Source organism: Camelina sativa, chromosome 11 (genome assembly GCF_030686135.1).
Source record: "Camelina sativa cultivar CO46 ecotype springtype chromosome 11, ASM3068613v1".
Classification (NCBI taxonomy): Eukaryota; Viridiplantae; Streptophyta; class Magnoliopsida; order Brassicales; family Brassicaceae; genus Camelina; species Camelina sativa.
In genome coordinates, this window is record NC_141890.1 from 48,216,471 (window position 1) to 48,237,288 (window position 20,818).

Consider the following 20,818-nt stretch of genomic DNA (forward strand, 5'->3'; position numbering starts at 1 on the left):
GCAATTGAAGAGATATTTGATAAGGCATTTGATGTTTTTTTTGATAACGCATTTGATAAGGCATTTGAAAAACTTCAAGAGGCAAACAATGCAAGAGAACGAACTCGTCGTCGCCGACGTCGAGCATATATAGAAAGAGGTCGTGAGGTAGGTTCATTATACTATTTTTTATCATTATTTAAGATGTTTATTCATATTTTCTAGCATTTTAAGTTGTACCATTTATAAGTTTCTACTATGTTTTTTTTTTGCTTAATGATGTTATTTATTATTTTTAATGAATTAAATTTAAATTATCACTATTAAGATTATGATTATTACTAATAATATCTACTGAATGATTTTATAATCGCAATTAATAATCACTAAATTTTTGTAAGATTTAATTTAATCTATACTAATAAAAAGTATGAGCTATAAGCTCCTAAGGCCGTCCACATAGGATTTTAAACAACCAATAGAAATTTGACATATCACTTATTAACATTTTATACAATTTTCAGAATTTTCTATATTAATAATTATTTTAAACAACCTACCATTCATTAACATTTTTTAAATTTACAAAATTTTTTAGAAAAAGGAAAATTTTAAGTTTATGAAAATCAAAGAACTAAGTACAATATCTCACATCGGCTAGAAATTTTTTAGACAATAGTTCAGAACCAGTATAAATAAGATTAATATGTTTCCAACAATGAATGAACAGGAAAGCTTGATTTATCATGCGTCCAAGTTTAAAAGTTTTATTTGGTTTGATCTGGTGTTTATTTGATCAAATTAAAACTTTAAACAGTTTCAAAAAAATATTATAATATTTAAAATTTTTAAAATTTTAAATATTATAAATATTGAAACTTTTAAAAGTTCTTAGCTTTTAAAAAGTTTTTAAATATTATAAGTTTTAAATTTTAAAAGTTTAAAATATTATAAATATGGAAAATTTGTAAAAGGTTCAAATTTTATATTTCAAAACCTTTTAAAAGTTTAAAATATTATAAATATTGATGCAAAACATAAATTATCTTATTTATCTGCATTTGTGCTTTTTATTTCTTATGAGCTGTAAAACATATTTTTGTGTATGATGTTATAGATGAGTGATATTCTTTCGTTAATTTTTTATTTTTGGGTCTAAGGAAGAAGGATTGACATCGCAAGACCTTAATTTGATGTTTGAGTCAAATTTTGAGGTTTAAAGAAGAAAGATGGACGACAAACACACATGTTTTATTAGCTATACATAGGCATGACCAGAGTTACAATTGTCACGGTTAAAGTTTATTAACCATCGGTTATGGTTAAAAAATTTTGTAACCTTAACCAGAACCGTTTAACAAACGGTTAAACGGTTAAACAGTTACGTTTAAATACGGTTACGGTTCAAGCGGTTACTGTTATATACGGTTACGGTTATTTGATAATATAATACGGTTGATATTATTTGATGATATAATATAATTAATATTATTTATTTATAATTAATATGTTCTTATATTGTACTCATATTTCTATATATCATATGATTCATATTAAATAAATAATTATTAATATATTTTATTATGTTTTTAAAATATTATAAACCAAGTAAGGATTTTGGTTTGAGAAGTTTCTAAACGCGTGAATCTAAAACCAAATAAGTATATGGATAAAATTGTCAATAATTGGGTGCATGTGATAACTATGCTGGTAGCCATGAATTTTACAAATTTTATGAGAAAAGAAATGATTTTGTTCTTGGAGTTTGATGGGTTAACAAGTTGTGTGGTAATAAAAAAAAAAAAAGTTTTTTAGTGGAAGAATGTGAAAAAGTTGACGAGGAAGAAGAATAAAAAGAGTATAACGAAGAACCAAACGGTAAAAGTTATGATGACAATTAACACAAAATTTGACAATGAAAATGACAAGAAAGAATATGAAAAATAAAAAAACATTGAATAAAAAACACGAAAACATAAGTGGTAACGATCAATTAAATATGAAAACGAGTTAAATTCATGATTATAAAATTGTTTCGTTTTTCTTGTGGTCAAAGAAATGGTTTAGGATATGTGAGATCATCAGTTTGATTTGTCTCGCATGAACGTCAAGTTAAATTTATGATTTTTTTATCAGATTTGATTTTATAACATAAATAATTTTATATTTTAAAAAATTGTGCATATGAAATTTAATTTTTTCCTTAATACTAATTTTCATTTTTTTTATGAAATAATATTTTATTATCGTAATCAATCATATATAATTTTTATCAAAATATATCAAATAAACTCATGCTACACGTGGGTTCAAAACCTAGTAGGTATTAAAAGTTTAAAACTATTGATGAATATTTAACATAAAATATTAAAAATTATTTAACCTTGAATATATTAATACCATGTAGCTCCTAGTTTCTAGGCAATTGTTTTGGATCTAAATCCTGTGGGCCGCTTTTGGAGTATTTTGGACCATATTTTTACTTCTAAATCCAAAATTAAGCAAGAAAAAAAACTATGGGCTGCAGCTGCACACAATCTTTCTATTTTTATCAAAAAAAAGAAGAAGAAGCAGATAATGGATAATGCAAACAAACCAAATATATAATGAAATTACAGAAAAGGAAAACTAGTGTCTGACAATGTAACAAACATTTATTTTAAAAAACAAGCTATTCATAGCATTTTGTTTTTAAAAATTAATATTAACAAATTCATTTTCTTCTTCTTAAAAAAAAAAAAAAATAATTTTCACAAACTTGTTTAATCAACTAAACAGAAATTGGTAATTCTTTTTGTAATTAATATACATAGATCCAGTTACAACAATTATGCAAATATACACCATATATAGTGTTTGTATAAAAAGGCAAGTGGGGACACTATACAACGAGGAAAAGACTAATACACAGTCAGCTCCACGTTTTCATGCGACGCCTCTGACAATGATGTTCTTATCTTTCTTTCTTTTTTTACCCACAAGGAGGGAGTAGTAATTTTGATTTATTAGTGGATAATTTTTCTGATAAAAGCTTATCATGAAATCCTAGTAATTAGTGAACACCCTAATCCGGATCTTTAGTTTTTATTGACCAATGATAATGTCATTCAAATATATTGGTCAACAGTCGTTAATCAATCTGTTTGTGTGTGAGTTAATTATAGCACAAATCACGACATCAACGGTGAAAACAATATGGGAAATGGATAAAGTGATTAAAAAAAAAAAAAAAGGACCCACCCCTACGAACTTACCCAAGTTTCTGCATAAACTGTGTGTTGTTGTTGTTGTTCTTACATTGATATCGAGAGGTCAATAAAGTGATGAGCTTTTTGTGATTTCTCTCATTCAAAAATCTTGCTCTTTTATTTTTTATTTTTAAAAATAATCAGATTACAGAAACTCTGTTTTGAGTTTTTGTTTGCTTTCCCTTTTTGTAAACACAAGATTTTTGACATGGAAGCAATTACATCTCTTGGAACCAATCATGGGTTTTCTCCGTTTTCTCAGGAGAATACATCAAAAAAATCGAAACTTTATCCGGTTATGAGCCTTGATTTGAAGGAACAGCAACACCCCATGGCTTCACCAGATTTCACCAACCATACCCTTACTACTACTGCCTTCTCTTCTTCTTCTTCTTCTTCCTCTGTTGCTCCGGTAAGCAAAGAACAGAAAGAAAAAGAAAAAAAAAACATCTCTTTTTCGAATTTTGTGGTTTTATATATAGATTTCTGAATCGGATTTGTGTGTTTGAAATGGTTTAGTTTCAGGTGAAGAAGACATCATCAACTGGTACGAGTAGAGGAATGAGATGGTGGGAAAAGTCAACGAAACACCACATGTTAGAGATTCATTCTGCTAATCATCTTGTTGACTCTTTGTTAAACGCTGGTGATAGATTGGTTGTTCTTCATTTCTTCTCTCCTGCTTGTGGTGGCTGCAAATCTCTCCACCCTAAGGTATCAATTTACAACTAGTTTCAACTTTTTAATTTTGGTTTCTGAGATTTTCAGTATAATTGATGTGTTTTTGGTATTTTATATAAACAGGTCTGTCAATTGGCTGAATCAAACCCAGATGTGATATTTCTCAAAGTGAATCAAGAAGAGCTTAGGACAATGTGTCATGGCCTTAACGTTCATGTGCTTCCTTTCTTTAAGTTTTATAGAGGCGCTGAGGGTAAAGTCTGTAGCTTTAGCTGCACTATTGCCACCGTAAGCAAAAAAAATACCTTTATAATCAAAAAGGCCATTTTGAAGTTTTCATATCATTTGGCGTTTTTTTTTGCTGATGATGCACTTTTTATGATTGGAATGTGCAGATCAGTAAGTTCAAGAAAGCTTTGGAAAAGCACGGGAGTGAAAGATGCAGCAGCCTCGGGCCAGCAAAGGGATTGGACGAGAAGGAACTGGCGGCTTTAGCATCGGTTGGGGAACTAAAAATGAATCTCAACCCCTTCAAACACTACCAAAGTAGCAGCAGCTTCGGTTATAAAACAGAGGAACAATATGAAAAAGTAATGCTATGAAGACATGATCGTTTCGTAAGGATTCTTGAGTTGTAGATATTGTTATGATTGGATTTGCATTTTAGGTTTTTTGGTTATTTTTAGTTTCAGCTCATCAGTCATTATAACTAGCAATGGTAATTTCAATTAGCCTCATAAGATTGAACCAATCTGTATTGAAATCTAAATATGTCTTATTTCTACAATTTAGTAACCTTATTACGACTTCAAAGTTTTCAATTCTATTACTTAATGTAAGAAGGAACATGCTTCTACACTGTTGATCTTCTCTGGATTAAGACCTTTACTCTGTTTCAATATAGTTTAATTATGAAAGAATCAATGTGTTAAGATCTAAAACAAAACAGAGAAAGATTTGGATGTCAAAGTTTTTGGCTTTACCTCAGCATCAATGATTGTAATCATATATGAATCAGATCTGATGATTATTTGAAATCCATCATTGGTAAAGCCTTTGCTAAAAACTTTGAATCAAACTTAAAAAAAAAGGTTTTTTGAAAGTAATGGAGAAATTTTGTGTAGAAGCATCAGAGAGATTCCCATTATAGACTATAGTCAACACAGATTTATTTCTGATGTCCCTGTCTTGTAATCGTCACTTGCAAAAACAACACAAACCCCAAACTTAATTACTAAACAACTCAAAACTTAAAAACTTTAGCTTGAAAAAACTATTGAAAAACGCATCTCAAGAACTTTGAACAACCAAATCCTATGTACTAGTCAATTCATATATGAAAACAAAAGAAGAAGATTATGAAGAAGAAACGGCGTTTAGTATCAGAGACCCAGGAATAGAGAGAAAGATAAGTTTAGGGTTTAGGATGCTCGCTCGGACTACTTTATAAAGAGGATTTTAAGGAGAGACCGTTATCTAGTGTATACTAAACTATTTATTGGTGTGTATAGGGTTTAAAATCAAATGGGGATGTAGCTCAGATGGTAGAGCGCTCGCTTAGCATGCGAGAGGTACGGGGATCGATACCCCGCATCTCCATCTTTTTTTTTTCCTTTCTAACCTGATTTTCAAATTTTACATTTATTTGCATAACCAGAAGTTCACAAATCTAGGATTTTGCAGTAAGTCAATCCATGTTTCCGTCCATCTTGTTTTCATTGTTGTGGAACTAATTGTTCAGCCTGAAGAGTGAAGGAAAAGCATCTCTCTTCTTTGACTCTTTAGGGAGGAATCGAGGCAGAGCTAGATTCAAGAGCCTCAACCAAATGGAGACAGAGAACCATGGTCCCCATAATGTTGAAAGATGGGATAATCAAAGCTCAAGTGCATGAACTTTACTATAATGTCGATCCCATACATAGGGAAAGATCCATGTATTAGTTCATGCAACAAATTTATTTGCAAGAACTTGTCTGACAATGTTTTTTTATAACGAGTGACAACGACACTATAGAACACAATACCCGCTATCGAAATGTTTCTAAAATCCTTGACATCTCTCTAATCTCAATTGTTTTAACTGTATTACAATTTTCAAACAAGATTACAGTATAGAAGAAGACGACTCTAGCCTCCTCGAGACTTCTTCTGAATGAGTCAAATCTTACTTTGGCGCCTCATTCTCTGATGATCGGATCCCTTCCTCGATACGCTACAACATTTGAAGAATACGGTTACAGTTTCTGTTTATAATTTAGAACTTTCAAATTTATTAATTTGCTGACTTCTTTACCTGAAGAAGATAGTTGTGAAGCCAATCTAGTGTCTGCGGGAATGTGGTGGCGGATATATTTACAACAGTCACTCCCTGATTTTCACAAATAAGAATTGTTAGAACCGTAAAAACCTGAAAAGGAATTAATGAGTGATGAAGGAGCAAACAAACCTGTGAGTTGAAGGAACAAAGGTAGTCTTCAATGGTCTTTAGGTTTGTAATTAGTCTGTCTTTCTCCTGCAACAAGAAAAGCCAAACATGTGTTCATACAACTTTCAAGATCAGTTTAGTGATCTTTTTTAAGCTTCAGGTTGTCTTAATACCTTAGATGTATATTTCTCTCCAGACGTACGGGAAGAGATCCACTCCTCTAACAAAGCCTGAGAAAATGAGATTAAGAAAACAAAGAATAGAGAAAGACTACTTACAAGTTATATAGCTTGAATCTTGAAATGAACAAACTTTGATTCACCTTATGGTCGAATTCAGACATCTTTAAAACAATAGATATGACTATTGGTTCAGGGCCAGATTTCGTCTTCCCACTTCCATCTGCAGATTTGCTTTTCTTTTCAGCATCTCTCGAACTTTCAGCTGCACACACAAAACAAAATAGAACTATAACAATCATAAAGAGGTAAATGCAAGAATTTTCACAAAAAAAAAAAGAAAAAAAGGATATGCTGTCGATTTTACATTGTGTAACTTTTTCTGACTGGTCCATAGCTTCAGTAGATGCCATGGCTTCATCCTGAGAATGTGGTTTCATAGTACTATTCTCGGTTTCTTTCGTGTCAGAAGAACCTGCCTCGGGATTTTTATCCGATGTTAAATCTCTTGAAGAGTTTGTTTCTGCGCTGCTGCTCTTCTCGGGATCATTTGATGGAGCTTTGTTCTCATCATTCATTAAGTATATGCTTGGATCTAAATGTCTTCCCTGTAATAATTTGGCCAAGATTAGAAAACAAGTGTAACAACCGGAATATAATCCAAACTTATGAAGCTTTCACAAACAATTTTACCTCAATTATAATTGGTTTCCCATCTTTCATTGCTTTCTTCAAATCACCACCAAGTCCTAAACAAACCACAAGACATTGAGGATTGTCAAAACACACACATACAAAACAAGAATAAAGAGTGTAACAATCCACAAACACAAAAGCAAAAGAATCATACAGCTTCCAACAGCAAAAGGAAGTACCTTTTCGAACAATTCTGCATTCTCTACAGAATTCAGTAATCAACTCTTCTGATGAGCCAAATTCTCGAGTCCATACAGGAGTTGATGTCAATGGAGCACTGAATTAAACAAGAATAAACATGTTTATGCAAAATGCACTAATCTATAGTCACTTGTGTAATCGAAGAACCATAATGTACATAAATTAAAAAGGAGAAAAGCGTACTCAGTTGCAGTTCGAAGCAGTTCATATACCATGTCAGTCTGTATAACAAAAAAAGAGCACATACGATTTTTCAAAAAAATCCACAAACAAATGAGAATGAACAGATGAAGAAATGGTTACTGAGAAGTTACCTGTAAGACGTTTGGCAAGTTAAGTCTCTGAGCAAGTTGTGTAGCTATAGTGGACTTGCCAACACAAGCTGTTCCACAAACAAGTATAACAAGAGGCACTCTTTGATGATGAAATCTAAAACCCACAAAAAAAAAGTATAAAATCAAAAACATAAAACTTTGAGAAAAGATGATCGAGCAAAAAAAAAAAAAAAAACATAAACCCTATTACTTTGTCATCATATTGTAACGATTAATGTACTCTTCCCCATATCCACGTCGCTCCATTAGCTGAACAAAATTGAAATCATCTATCATCATCAGAATACTTTAAAACGTTCACAAGACAATTCTAATCAAAAGATGTGAAGTATGGTGACCTTAAACAAATTGGTTTCCAAATCAGACTGAGACCTGCAAAGACAAGTTGATGTCACAAACATGTAAATTTAAGTCGCTAAATAAGAAGAATTGGGGGGGGGGGGGGGGGGGGGGGGCATACATACACATCAAGAAGACTGTTGTCAATAAGAAGCTTCTTGAGCTCAAGAGAAATCTTTATAGCCTCATGATTTGGGATCTGAATTAAAAAAAAAAAACAAAAAATCAGCAAACATTGTAACCAAACCAACCAATGTGAGAATCAATTCAAGAAAAAGGGTTTTGGTGTGAAGATTGAACAAAACCTTAGTAACAGTTAACATTCTACAGACTAGGAAACGAGACAGAACATAGTAGTGATCTGCGTTGTCTCCAAGCCATACTTTCACCTACCAAAAAAAACAAAAAAAACACAATTTGTCTCGTCAATAAGAAAAAAAAAAATAAAAAACAGAACTTTGAAAGAAAGAGAAGGATTCAAAACCCCAAAAAAATCGAACCTTGACGAAATCGTATTTAGAAGAAGCGTTACGAGGAGAAGAAGGAACAGAAGAGAATGATCTGATGTTGATTTCTCTAGGTTCGTTTTCGCCGTTGTTTGTTCTTGAAGAACCAGAAGATGATTCCTCTCCTCTGTCCTCCTTCATCTTCAACTTTTCAATAACAAGTTTTTAAGAGTTCTATTATGAATCTCGATGATCTCTCTCCCTCTCTCTCTCTCTCTGATGATGATATCTGTTGATGTTCCCGACATCTGAATGAGAAAGGTTATTTTACTCTGTTTCTTTTTTTTTTTTTTCATAGTGATGAATTATGATAAGCCCATATTGAGAATTGAGTCCACGTTTATTTGGCCCAGCCCATGCCAATCGTTATGTCGCAAATAAACTTTTAGGGTTTGGGTTTAAATAAAGAGTTATGAGACTTAAACCCAAGATGTTGTTTAAGATCGATGATTAGCGTCATTGACACATGAATGATGATCTTCTAGAGATTTATATGTTAAGAAACCATCAATGAAAATATTTTTAGTCTATATATGGACCATTATATTGGTAGCCATTCTCTTTAAATAGTATGATTTCTTAATCAGAAGCTTAAAAGTTACTTCTTTATTTATGGTATTGACCTCACGCAACGCGGAAGAATTGAAGTAGCATCTGCAAAATAACAATAGTTTTTTTTTTCTTTCTCTGACGATAGTAATTAACTAATCAGATAGCAAAAGGAAAGACTAATTAATTAAACGACTTAGGGTTTGTGCCTCATTGGGAGAGGTAGACCAAAAAAAAAAAAAAAAAATTAAAGGAGACACAAGACTTTCGAGGGATATGATCTAGTTTACGAAAATTATTGTTCTGTGATCATTTGCATCTCCTTTTTCTTGTTAAAGGCATTCCTTCTTCTTAATATTACAGATCTTCTTGGTCGGCTTGTTTTGTTATTTTCTTTTGTAGGCCTTTGAATCGAATCTTGAAAGATTTAATTCGAAAAAAGGTTTTTTCTTGGGGTTTCTTGATTTTTCATCTTTTGTGTTAGAGGCTTAGAGCACTGATATAGTCTTTGGATCTCCCTCCTATTATCAAGAAACCATTTCTGTGGTTTGGATTTGGATCCAAGTGAGTTTCTTTCTTAAAGAAAACTGATTTATTTTACACACTTTCTTAAAAACTGATTGGTTTTAGGGTTCCATATACGGATTTGCTAATCTTGCTAGGAGGATGGTGAGAAAGAAGATCGAGATCAAAAGAATCGAGAACATCATGAGCAGACAAGTCACGTTCTCCAAGCGTAGGAAAGGTCTTTTGAAGAAAGCTCACGAGCTTTCAGTTCTATGCGATGCTCAAGTCGCCGCCATTGTCTTTTCTCAAAAGGGAAAATTATATGATTTCGCTAGCTCCAAGTAAGCAATTTATCTATAATTTTTGAGAATTTTAATCCAATTAATTAGTACTTTAGTAATGTTTTTAGTATATCTTCTGTTTGTCCAAAAAAAAAAGTTTTAGTATTTTCTAATCAGTAGTAATATCGTACTAGAGATATATATAGTTTCAACGGTTGAATTTATTTTTTCCCAAAATATGCCTTTTTCAAGGTTTTGTTTTTGTTTTTGGTTATGTAGAGTTTTTCTCTAGTACCACGAAGTGTTATTTAATGGATTAAAACATAATCAAAATTAATTTTACAAATATTTATGTTACCTTAATTGAGTTCTTCTTCAAGCACGAGCAAATGATTTAGGGTTTTCCAGAAAAAGCGTTTTTGAACTTTGAACCTAGTATGCCTTGGAACTCATGCTGAAACCACTTGACACGTTTATAATAATTAAAAATCTCAGTGTGCATGCCATACTTTTAAGAGTACAATTGAACCGTTTTAAGAATAGGAAGCCACATGATATATGTATGAGACCAGATCGTGATGCTTTTTTTCACAGGGTCTCAAACAATATTCCTAGATATAGTTTACACGATTCTTATACAGTAATACAGTATATGTGTTGATCTTTAATAGGTAAGTAAGTTTAATCTACTAATAAATCCAAATTAGTCCAAAATCTCATATTGTCATGTGATGCCACAGTGACCAAGTGTGAAACCAAATCATAATCAAACCTTAACATTTTGTGAAACTATGCATGTATTAGAGTCTCTTGGTTACTGATGATCTTCTTACTCTTTGCTATCAATCGAATAACTACATTTGCGTGAGTTCAGATGACCAACCCAAAGTTTTGTAGTGAAATTGTTCGTTTCTTTAATAAACTTGAGAGGTTACTAATTAATGGATTTGACCATATCCAAAATAAAATTTCGGGTGGTTATTACATACATTAATGTAACGCTTCTTCTTTTGAGTTTGTGCCGCACACCGCCCTAGCCTGTAGGTCGTACATGTATGTAAGTGTCATTGGTTGGTGGTTGCTATATATAATTAAGAAACCAAGTCACAGAAATTAAAAGATATACACTTTGACATATGTTTAGCAATCTCTTCCCCTTGCCGAAACCATATTGATAACTTAAGACAATGAACATGATTCCTGACATAGGTTAAGCGTGAACGTGTTTTAAATTTTTAACTAAACTTACATTTGAATATAATTATCCTAAAATACATAAATTTGCATATCCGTGAATATTCTTGTTGATCATGTTAACACATTTTAAACTAATATTTTAGCATGCAGAAGATGATGGAACGATGTGAGATATACAGAAGGGAGTATTTTTCGGCAGAGAGATTCCAAAGAGAGCAATATGTGCAGGATCTCAAGAACGAAATCACAGTAATGGTGAAAAGGATTGACCTTCTTCAACTTCAATGCCGGTTATTATCTAATCTTTTTCTATCTACTGCATACGTTTTCTTTATATGCAATGGTTACATATACACTCTTGAACGAGATAATATCTTAGGAAGCTGATGGGGCAAGATTTGGATTCGTGTTCGGTGGATGAGCTCAAAGAGATAACTATCCAGCTTGAGAAAAGCCTTACTGTTGTCAGGACAAGAAAGGTAAAATTCCATTGAGAATCAACAAATACATGTAATAGATAATTAAATGAAGTCAATAATAAATATATAACAATTACAAGTGTGCCGTCATAATGTGTTTAACAATAATATATGTCTTATTTTATATGTTATGTGAGACTTTCACGTTTTCAATCTAAGTGATCAGCTATATATGGAACTAGCGCATCGCAATGTTTCTTTGTGTGCCTGTAATTCATTCCAGATTTACGATTTTGGCAGGCCAAGATAAATGAAGATGAGGTAGAGAAACTAAAAGAAGAGGTATACTTAATATGATACTAACTAGCTAGTTTAATTGCTTTTTGTCTGGATATATTTTTAATTCTCCTTGCGACTTTTTCTTCATTAGATTGAAGGAGAGAGAGAGCTCTTGAACGAGAGACCTAGGCTGCACCTGCACGAAATGGTACACAACTACGTTGTAATACAATTGAATTAGGACAAATACATATTATTCATTAATGCATACACACTTTTAAACATGGACTTTACATGTGTTGACAAAAAAAAACTTACCACACATTACAAATCATAAGGCTGCATATATAGCTTGATCATTTGCTTCTATATCTAATTGCTACAATTATCGATATATATATTATATGTATAGTGAATGTTAATTAGTTTCACTAACAAAAACCATCAATTGGCATATTCGTCCCTTTTTGTTTTATCTCTGATGAGTTACTTTTATCTTCCATGAATTAATATAGGAAGATAACATGTTTTATGATTTCAGTTTGAAGAAAAACCCTTGTGGATGCAGTCAAGAAGCCTAATGAGTGAGAATAGTGCAGCAGCTTCTTGTGTTTGTGTAAACATGAACACATCGGATGTCGAAACTGATTTGTTCATCGGATTGCCGCAAAGCCGAATGTTATGATGTCTTCGTTTTTTAACCATCCGACTCTTCATACTATCCAAGTATATATATAAATATATATATGTAGAATAAACCAAGAATAAATTACTGTTTAAGAATTCTCTACTAAATGTAGAGCTGATCATTATTATTTTTCTAGTTTGTGATGTAAACAACATGGTTTTATATTGTTAAATAAAGTGTTTTTACTTTTTAGATATTTGATGTTTCTAGATAAAAACTGAACCCAAATGGCAAAACTCGTCAAACATTCACGTTACTCTTTATTAACTTATGTATTTTCACTAGGAAAATATTTTTCTCAGCAGTACCAACGCTCTCTATGCTTATGCTTATTCAATTGATCAAAAAATTATGTCTCACTTTGTCGATCAGAAAAATGATGATAAATATAACCCGATAAAAATTAGATTATATTACAAAAGTTTGACAATAAATAATTGTCATAAAAACGAAAAAATAAAGGGTCTCACTCGGCACCTGCAAAAACAATCAATACAGCTCTTCTCAAACTTCCCGTCAGCTCGTTATCGTCGAGAAAACAAATGTGAAGTGAAGAAATAAGTGTTGTAGTATTGATTCAAAGCCCAGGATTCCCTGACGAGGCAGAGAAAGAAACACACAAGTGAGAACTGGCAAAAAAATGCACACAAAATATCATATGCTTAAGTGAGTGATGCAAGCATACTGTGTATACCTTTATGGAGCTATACAAGGAGTGGTTATTTTGTTTTCAAGAACGTGGAGCAGCCATTTGCTGCTTCTTTATCCTCTCGTGCGCCTTCACCATGCTGTAACAGAGAGAGAAAGAAAGTGTTTCATCCAAGTATTCACTTCACAAACAGAGAGTTCCATAGTATTGAAATTGATCTGCTACCTGATATCATGAGGGGTGATGAACATCCATTGCGATCCTTGTCCAATTGCAAAATCCACCAGTGCGTCCAAGCTGATTTTTCGGCTGACTGTATCCTATATTTTTTTAAAAATCGGAAAGTAAAAAATGTTGTCTCATCCCAATGTTATGCTTCTAAAGAGCGGATTCTTAGAAGAACATAATACCATAAAAAAACTCATCCATTGCTCGAAATGGGGCTTCCGTCATCTCGTGAAGCGCTAGTGCAAAACATAAAGTCGAGAAAGAACGTTCTCCGCCTAAGATAATGAGAAGAGCGTTAGACTTTACCAATGGCTGACATAGGAAGTTTCTTAGATGGCAATGAGTTATATGTTGGAAATTTTAGAGCGAGGAAGGATGCAGTACCTGAAAGACCTTTGGTATCTCGAACATCATTGCTTGTTGCGTCTTGAGGCATCTTAACCTGTCGAGAAAAACAGCCATCACATACTGATATGGGCACTTAAATTGCAAAAACCATAGCATGGTAGTGTCAATTACCTCTATGGATAAAGTTTTCTCCTCATAACTGACTTTGATTTGTCCACTGATACCTTTCTTTCCCAAGTGAGCGTTGAATCTGCTTTCAACAATAACATCAAAGAAAGCTCCATATGGAAATCATAACTAATCTCATGAGACAACCAACTACAGATTTATTTATGTAGTTGGCAATGGGAAAGCAACTCTTACTGCCATGTTAACTGGCGCCGAAGAAGAGATGCATTTCTTTGAAACTTGCCCCACCGCGAATCTAGAGCATTTTTGCAGGCCTGATCAAACAGTAACGAATACATTAAATAATGCAGCTATAACAACACATACACCTTTAACATAATACATATCTGCAAACTCAACCATGAGTTTTTCTCGATCGTCTTGATAGGATTTACGCTTCTTTGCAATCTTTCGCTCTAGGCTCTCATACATCATCCTGAGGTCATCAATTGATTCAGAAAACCTGCACCCAAAAAATTGAAGGATGTAAATTACTGTCACTGGTCGATCCTGAGTGAAAGAAGAGCTGAAAAGGCAATACTAAAATACGCACTGCTGATTCTCACGATGAAGTCTCTGATTCATTCTATTAATCTGAGCACGGAGCTGCTCAGGAGTACTCCCATCCCAGGGACCCAAAGCTTCGATCTCACTCTCAGGACAAATTTCAGATGCCTTCTGGTCACTTTCCTGAAATTTTAAAGAAATGAAACCTGAGCAATAAATTACAAGAAGATTAAAAACATATATATATCTACAGCCAATACACATTAGTCTGGTAGCTAAGTTCAAGAGACCAGACAAAATGCCATCCCGGGTTTCAACCCAGGAGGATTTAAAAGAGATTAACAGAAATGAAGTTGCTTTTGTCATTTTGAAAAATTCCTATATAATTGCTTTTTATCTGTACCCTCCGTTTATTTTTAAGCTCCTCGTAATTAGCCTCAGCCTCCTTAATATCAGGTAGGACCTTGTTTTTCATTATGTTCTCGTAATGAATTTTCTCCTGAAACAGAACCACGCTTAAATTATGCATGCAAAAGTAAAAAATCAAAATCTTTACGTAGAGGCAAGAAGGGGTACCACTTCAGCAGACTGAAGGTCTTTCTCAATCTTCTTTAGCTCATTCTCTGCTTCCTCAAAGGCATCAATTTCACCCTTGGCTGATTCTACACACATTTCGACAAAATGTAAGAATAGAGTCGGCCACTCAATCAAGATGATGTATTCATGTACGATCACAAACCAAGAAAAATATCCAGGTGTTTCAGAAACAGTGGTTATCACAGACATACCACGTAAGTTCTCAAATGAAGCTGTAAGTTCAATAGCCTTTAACTCAGCTTCTTCCAAACAGTTTTGAAGCTTCTCAAGCAAAGCTTCTTTCTCCTCTATCTCTTCTCGACCTTTCTGATAGATTAAAAGAAGTGCAAAAAAATTCAGGAATGATGCCAAGGCAAAAACAATGACAATTAAATAGTTTCACCAACAAACTAACCATGATTTCAAGTTGAAGCTCGTTAACACTTGAAGAAGCTGATGCTTCGGTCTCAGCAGCGACTGTATTCTTCAAATCTTGCATCTCGAGTTCCTTTGTCGTCAACACGTTCTCTGCTTGGCTGCGGTGCTTCTGTATAAACAAAACAAAACAAAAACCATATGGAAAGCGACTATGATTACGGGCGAACTAAAGCTAATTAAAATCGAGTTAATTATTTCACTTAAGATATATAAAGACTGGAAACTCTAGTTTTGACATGTCTACTGGATTAATCAATGAGACATTACCTTCAGTGTGCGCATTTTCAGCTCAAGCTCCACGAGATTCTCCTCTGCCTCCCTCTTACGTCTCATGCATTGATTAATCTCGTTTTGTTCTAGTGAGGCCTCTATTTCAAGATCCTTGATTTGTTCCTCAAAAGAAGCACAGAGTCGCGAAGGTCTACGAGATTGAGGAGGAGGAAGAGTAGTCTGGACTGGCCCACGAAAAAACCTGAGGCAAGAGTAGCTAGTCATCGTGAGAATCAGCAGACTCTGTGCAAGAGTAGCTAGTCCCCTAGATGGTCTCAAGTCAATCCCTTTTCGCTAGAAAGTGCTAACTTATTTTACACGACTGAGAAATGGTAGATGCAAGGCTGTCAGATATCTCACGTTCTGGTCCCTTCAAGAATTTAAGGGGTTTTGAAAATGAAAAAATGTCAAACAAAAAGCTTCCATTGGATCACTTCTCAAGTTTTTCTTATAATGGAAAACGGATGTTGGAGAAATCCAGAGCCAGGACACAGAAAGAGGGGTGTATGTCAGAGCTCAAAAATCTAATTCAAGAGGAAAGGATGATCTCCGGCCAAGCAAAAAAATTGTTTTTTGCTTGCAAGTGAAGATATAGCATCTAACAATTTACTTACATTCGGTATCCGTCTAAAGTGTATGCATCCTTCAGATTTGAGAGCCTTTTCCCAAAGGCAACTGCCTTTCCCACTTCATAATTCTCTGCAAGCACTTGCCTCTCAACACCACTCTGAAATATCCAGGAAATAGTACTAAGATGTGAATACCGTCATATCAGGCTGTAAGAATAAAGAAATTTAGTAAGTGGAGGGAAAGTTTGAAAGTACGAACCACATCCACCAAAACATTAATGACGGTTGGGTTATCAGAGTGTATGACAGAGAGAATAGTTGGGTGTTCGGTCTGAGGAATCATGTGCCTTGGTATATTTAGCTTGCATAAATATAAAGATAGCAAATATTTGAGTCACAATGTTGCCCCCTCATCAGTGTAGAAGGTTAAACAAAAATATATAAATGCTTAATTAGACTTGGAACCTTGGTCTCGAAAAGTCATAGATGATAATCCTAAGGTTTCTATAATTGGCTTCATTAGCACAGCCTCTTAGAGTGAGGGAATCTTTATGATCAGTCACAATGAAGGCATTTAATAGGTTCCCAAGAGATTGTTCAACTGTAGATGCCCATTTATTGCCATCGACCAAAGTCTGCAGAACATGATCCACCATCAGAAGAGATTTTATAACCCACAAAATATTCACATTAAAATATTATTACAAAACAGTTGAACATGTCAGTTTCTTCTTGAACCAATCATTCAATATGAGGCAACATGTGAATTAATTTGTTTGAAGCACAAATTTCCAAATGAAACAAGCAGAAACTCACCACATGAGAGCCAATAGGACCAATTGGTGGTTTTCTGAATCTACGATGGTGTCTCTCAATAGCTTGCAGAAGATTAAGGACTCTGTCCCCTCCAAATGCAGTAACCTAGTGAGCATGCATGTATTTGGATGCCTATTAGATATTACTAAAAAGGCTTAATTATATCCAATCGAAACAATAAATATTGTGATGAAATTTAGGATGCACCTTGTCTGTTTGATGTTTCTTCATATCATTAATGTTAGAGATAACATTTCTTTGCCTCTTTTGATGGTTTTTAATCTAGAAATCAAAAAGGCCAAAGAAATGAACAAGGTGTTAATTATAATTCTAGACAACCTGCATACGAAACTGATAAAATTCTAAGAAAAGTAAAGTTGTACCATATCCTCGATGAGTTCCACCTCTTTCCTCCCATCTAACGCTTTTTCCAAAAAGCAGTTCTCTTCATCTTTCAATCTAAAGTATCAAATATTTAAAAAATGTTTGAAGACGAGAGAGAAGACTACAGACACGAAGGCTAAGCAGACAAAAAAGGAAACAGAAAATTGAAGATCATAACCTGGAAAGCAATGTTTCAACTTTCTCAACCTCCTGCTCCAAATATTTTAGTTTCTCCTCGATTTCAGATTGCTCAGCCTGCATCACTATCAACCTGTGAGAAATATGCACAGATATATCTGTACATAAATATATGTACCATCACAATATCTTGCCCGTTATGCCAAGACACCGAGTACAATAGAAAACTGACATAGTTTTTTTTATAGATAATATAAGTGACCAGAATTTAGGACCTGTGTGCTTCTCATTGTCTGTTCATTGATATCTCCAACCTGTCGTTCAAGCCTCCTAACACGATCCTTAATCTTTTGAACATAATTGCATTTATGTTGGAATTCTTCTTGTAGAGTTATCTTTTCCCGTACTGCCTAAAATAAAAACAAAAAAGATATGTCAAAAACTCGCATACAATATGTGGACAATACTTTTACCGAAATCTAAGCTAAGAATAATGATGCAGAAACGCATTTGATGAATTCAGTATTTTTCATTTGCCTCTTTTTTTTTACGAACGTTGAACAAAAAAATATATACTAGGTCCCTCTTAAAACAAAGTTTACAAACCGTCTTGGCTGATTGGTGAAAACTCTCTATCTCCCTCTTCATTGCAGTTGATTCATCCATCAGACATGCAACTTGAGCTTTCTTCTTTGTCAAGCGATCCCTTAAGGATTCCACTTTACCCTACAAAAATGGTCCATTATGACCAAACATTCGGAGTTAAAAACATGATAAGCAATTTTCCCTCTAAAATAATAATTTATAGCCATCCAAATTTCAGACGATGGAAAGTATATATTGCTTACCAGTTCCCAATCTATTTTAGCTTGGCAAGTCGGTATACGTTCTTTAAGCTTTACAATCTTCTCGATCTGCTCCTGGAGCTGCCTATCCACATCATATACCCATGACCAAGCCAGTTTCTTCTTCAACTGCTGCAACTTTTGAGCTATTTCTTCAACTTGTTCCATATTCTTTATCTTTCCACGCAACTCACTGATCTCCTTTTCTATAGGTTTAATTGTGTTCTCCAATTCATCAACTATGGCAGTTGCAGTATTCAAGTGTTCGTAGATACTTTGGAGAAGATCATTGACTTGCTGAAGAAGGGTTGCCTTAAAAAAGAACTAAAGAGAGAAGTTTGTTCAGCCAAAATAACACCACACGGTTGACTTTAATATATACCAATTCACATGACAAACCTTGAAATTATCTTTGTCATTCCCAGAATGCAAGAACTCCCTGCTCTTGTCTTGACTCATTACCACGCACGGGTTTTCAACATCAATCTACCAATTATTTCAACATAAGAAGAACACAGCAACGAATACGCCAGTTATTTCAGATATCACTTAAAACACTTTCTTTAAAATTGAATATATGACTAAAACTCACATTAAAATGTTCAACAAGTTCTCGTAGCTCATCCCTTCGGTTACTTACTTTCCTTCCTGCAGAATACAGGTTGCCAAAACAGGAAAACCTTTTTAAATCAATAATTGGCACAGCAAGCAGTAGGGGGCTATGAGACAAATTGTAAGTCAAAACCATAAAACTTATATAAAGAGAGTAGAATACAGAGAACTAACCAAGATAATCTTTGAGAACGGTCGAAGTGGTAGCCTCGGTTATCCTGCGTTCTATAATTATAACACCACCATAAGTTTCAGGCTTAAAAGCATCCTCTCCTTGGTTTTTCATTTCTACATGGACAACAGCATAATTACAAAAGAAATCCCAACGAGATTAAAAGTTTCAGTTAGTCATTTCCTAGTCATGACAGGAAGGAAACAATCTAAAAAAACCTGAGAAAGACGAATTAGTGTCATCACACAGCATAGGGTGTACAAACCTGCATCCAGTTTTTATGAAGTCCTTCAAAGTGGCAGCACGCTGTGTCCCTTTCGCTCGACACCCAAATGCAACACATAGAGCAGGCAATATCGCACTCTTACCACCTGAAAAAATTTTAAAAACCAAAAACAAGAAATATTGCTATTTATCAAACAATTCACAAAAGATCGATCAGAGAGTGATTAAACGCTAACACAGAGTATCCAACACCAAAAACAGACTCTAATTGTCGTTTCATATTCCATTGAAGCTGAAAAAAAATCTACAACTTTCAATGGAAACTAAGATTCTCTAAGTCATGAATAAACCAATTCTAAATAAACAAATCAAACTTGAACTGTTGTCACAGTGAATCAAATTTAAGAAATAAGATATCAAAATCCGGCGAAACCCAGTTCTTAATTAAGGTATTCGTGATTAAATTGAATCAATTTGAGAGATAAATATCCAAAAAAAAAAACTTACTTCCGTTTTGGCCGGTGATGAAATTGACCCACTCGCCAAACTCAATCTGGAGATTATCATGGCACATGAAATTCTCAACTTTGATCCTAAGAATTGTACCAGACCCAGAACGCTGTTGGATGAAGGAATCAATGGATCGAGTTCGAGACCCAGATTTCGCCATGGCTTAATCGCGTTATCTAGGGTTTTTTTTTTTCCTTTCTCTCTCTCTCACTCGGCTGGATACATAAATTAGAAAAGAACAAGTTCCATTGATGGGGTGGGACTGCTTAGAGCGGGAAAGAGAGAACCCTATTGTACGTCGCGTGTATGCTAACTTCGGCCGTTTTGACCGTACGGTTCTTCTAGAGATCCTACGACGAATATATATGGGCCTTTTATCCACATTCTTTCCCAGCCCAATAGTCCCCTTTTCTTTATGCTAAACTAAGATTACAACTTGACATAGAATACATAGAGAATTAGAGATGATCACAACATTAAATAGTTAAAATAGGCAATAATATAAAGTTGTTGAATAAATTGTACACTAGTATGTATATGCAAATTGTACATGATTTTAATGCTACAATTAAAGTATAATTTATCACGTTGTTGAATAATTGATGATAAATTTTGTATTAGTTGTATGTATCAGAAAACTGTCTCTAAATAACATCATCAGTAAGTTTTTGTTAATAATTACAGGAAAATTCTTGGTTTCCTTTTTTGGTACCACTAGAACTTTTATATTTTATGTGGAATAACCGTAATTTGTAGGGTTAATGCAAACAGTGCCGGCTCAAGGTTTTTTTGGGCCCTTGGGCAAAAAAAGTTTTTTTAAAAAAAAACCAAATTTTTTTTTTAACCTCTGTTAT

At 33.7% G+C, this 20,818-nt stretch overlaps 3 protein-coding genes, 2 non-coding genes and 2 pseudogenes across 8 annotated transcripts; 3 read left to right on the plus strand and 4 right to left on the minus strand.

The window, feature by feature from the left end:
• The first annotated feature begins 2,978 nt into the window (after positions 1 to 2,978).
• LOC104726732 (thioredoxin-like 1-2, chloroplastic) lies at positions 2,979 to 4,766 on the plus strand. The gene is made up of 4 exons (XM_010445663.3): positions 2,979 to 3,639; positions 3,747 to 3,941; positions 4,032 to 4,196; positions 4,304 to 4,766. The coding sequence occupies exons 1-4, from the start codon at positions 3,436 to 3,438 to the stop codon at positions 4,508 to 4,510; spliced, it is 771 nt and encodes a 256-aa protein (XP_010443965.2). The 5' UTR covers positions 2,979 to 3,435; the 3' UTR covers positions 4,511 to 4,766.
• A 122-nt stretch (positions 4,767 to 4,888) lies between these two features.
• LOC147935568 (small nucleolar RNA snoR124) lies at positions 4,889 to 4,958 on the minus strand. Its single transcript, XR_015573526.1, has one exon. It is a non-coding gene; the product is annotated as a small nucleolar RNA snoR124 (small nucleolar RNA).
• Positions 4,959 to 5,031: 73 nt separating this feature from the next.
• On the minus strand, positions 5,032 to 5,116 carry LOC147935569 (small nucleolar RNA R44/J54/Z268 family; annotated as a pseudogene).
• Positions 5,117 to 5,434: 318 nt separating this feature from the next.
• On the plus strand, positions 5,435 to 5,507 carry TRNAA-AGC (transfer RNA alanine (anticodon AGC)). The gene has a single exon. It is a non-coding gene; the product is annotated as a tRNA-Ala (tRNA).
• A 295-nt stretch (positions 5,508 to 5,802) lies between these two features.
• On the minus strand, positions 5,803 to 8,863 carry LOC104726733 (uncharacterized). 3 transcript variants are annotated; one of them, XM_087473142.1, is made up of 15 exons: positions 8,584 to 8,863; positions 8,389 to 8,472; positions 8,209 to 8,282; positions 8,083 to 8,116; positions 7,935 to 7,993; positions 7,724 to 7,838; positions 7,593 to 7,630; positions 7,388 to 7,485; positions 7,206 to 7,261; positions 6,880 to 7,120; positions 6,656 to 6,777; positions 6,507 to 6,563; positions 6,355 to 6,420; positions 6,202 to 6,276; positions 5,803 to 6,120 (listed from the first exon to the last, which is right to left on the minus strand). In XM_087473142.1, the coding sequence occupies exons 1-15, from the start codon at positions 8,728 to 8,730 to the stop codon at positions 6,073 to 6,075; spliced, it is 1,314 nt and encodes a 437-aa protein (XP_087329268.1). In that variant the 5' UTR covers positions 8,731 to 8,863; the 3' UTR covers positions 5,803 to 6,072. The 3 variants fall into 3 exon arrangements, with proteins under 3 accessions (XP_087329268.1, XP_087329269.1, XP_087329270.1); XM_087473143.1 differs by having other exon boundaries at positions 8,205 to 8,282; positions 8,584 to 8,832; XM_087473144.1 differs by lacking the exon at positions 8,083 to 8,116 and having other exon boundaries at positions 7,935 to 8,013; positions 8,205 to 8,282; positions 8,584 to 8,853.
• Positions 8,864 to 9,804: 941 nt separating this feature from the next.
• LOC104729025 (MADS-box protein AGL71-like) lies at positions 9,805 to 12,633 on the plus strand. The gene is made up of 6 exons (XM_087475935.1): positions 9,805 to 9,986; positions 11,267 to 11,413; positions 11,503 to 11,602; positions 11,843 to 11,884; positions 11,973 to 12,029; positions 12,363 to 12,633. Exons 1-6 carry the CDS (start codon positions 9,805 to 9,807, stop codon positions 12,504 to 12,506), a joined length of 672 nt encoding a protein of 223 aa, XP_087332061.1. The 3' UTR covers positions 12,507 to 12,633.
• A 242-nt stretch (positions 12,634 to 12,875) lies between these two features.
• Positions 12,876 to 20,296, minus strand: LOC104726734 (structural maintenance of chromosomes protein 6B-like; annotated as a pseudogene). Its single transcript, XR_015572858.1, has 29 exons — positions 19,962 to 20,296; positions 19,495 to 19,600; positions 19,232 to 19,365; positions 19,038 to 19,093; positions 18,845 to 18,931; positions 18,449 to 18,769; positions 18,207 to 18,326; positions 17,876 to 18,010; positions 17,641 to 17,717; positions 17,462 to 17,537; positions 17,286 to 17,360; positions 17,079 to 17,183; positions 16,721 to 16,897; positions 16,522 to 16,623; positions 16,308 to 16,420; positions 15,691 to 15,895; positions 15,401 to 15,532; positions 15,198 to 15,312; positions 14,986 to 15,071; positions 14,813 to 14,908; positions 14,456 to 14,592; positions 14,263 to 14,365; positions 14,098 to 14,177; positions 13,906 to 13,984; positions 13,771 to 13,828; positions 13,569 to 13,661; positions 13,384 to 13,478; positions 13,204 to 13,297; positions 12,876 to 13,103 (listed from the first exon to the last, which is right to left on the minus strand). The product of XR_015572858.1 is annotated as a structural maintenance of chromosomes protein 6B-like (transcript).
• Positions 20,297 to 20,818: the final 522 nt, after the last annotated feature.

What these genes read in the sequence shown, in the direction of transcription:
- LOC104729025 (XM_087475935.1), top strand. Translation starts at nt 9,805, where the DNA reads ATGGTGAGAAAGAAGATCGAGATCAAAAGAATCGAGAACATCATGAGC. An exon ending in TAGAGAAACTAAAAGAAGAG is followed by an intron (nt 11,885 to 11,972) that starts GTATACTTAATA and finishes TTTCTTCATTAG; the next exon opens with ATTGAAGGAGAGAGAGAGCT. An exon ending in GGCTGCACCTGCACGAAATG is followed by an intron (nt 12,030 to 12,362) that starts GTACACAACTAC and finishes TTATGATTTCAG; the next exon opens with TTTGAAGAAAAACCCTTGTG.
- LOC104726732 (XM_010445663.3), top strand. Translation starts at nt 3,436, where the DNA reads ATGGAAGCAATTACATCTCTTGGAACCAATCATGGGTTTTCTCCGTTT. An exon ending in GCAAATCTCTCCACCCTAAG is followed by an intron (nt 3,942 to 4,031) that starts GTATCAATTTAC and finishes TTATATAAACAG; the next exon opens with GTCTGTCAATTGGCTGAATC. An exon ending in TTAGCTGCACTATTGCCACC is followed by an intron (nt 4,197 to 4,303) that starts GTAAGCAAAAAA and finishes TGGAATGTGCAG; the next exon opens with ATCAGTAAGTTCAAGAAAGC.
- LOC104726733 (XM_087473142.1), bottom strand. Translation starts at nt 8,730, where the DNA reads ATGAAGGAGGACAGAGGAGAGGAATCATCTTCTGGTTCTTCAAGAACA. An exon ending in ACTTGCCAAACGTCTTACAG is followed by an intron (nt 7,631 to 7,723) that starts GTAACTTCTCAG and finishes TTTGTTATACAG; the next exon opens with ACTGACATGGTATATGAACT. An exon ending in GTCAGAAAAAGTTACACAAT is followed by an intron (nt 6,778 to 6,879) that starts GTAAAATCGACA and finishes TTGTGTGTGCAG; the next exon opens with CTGAAAGTTCGAGAGATGCT.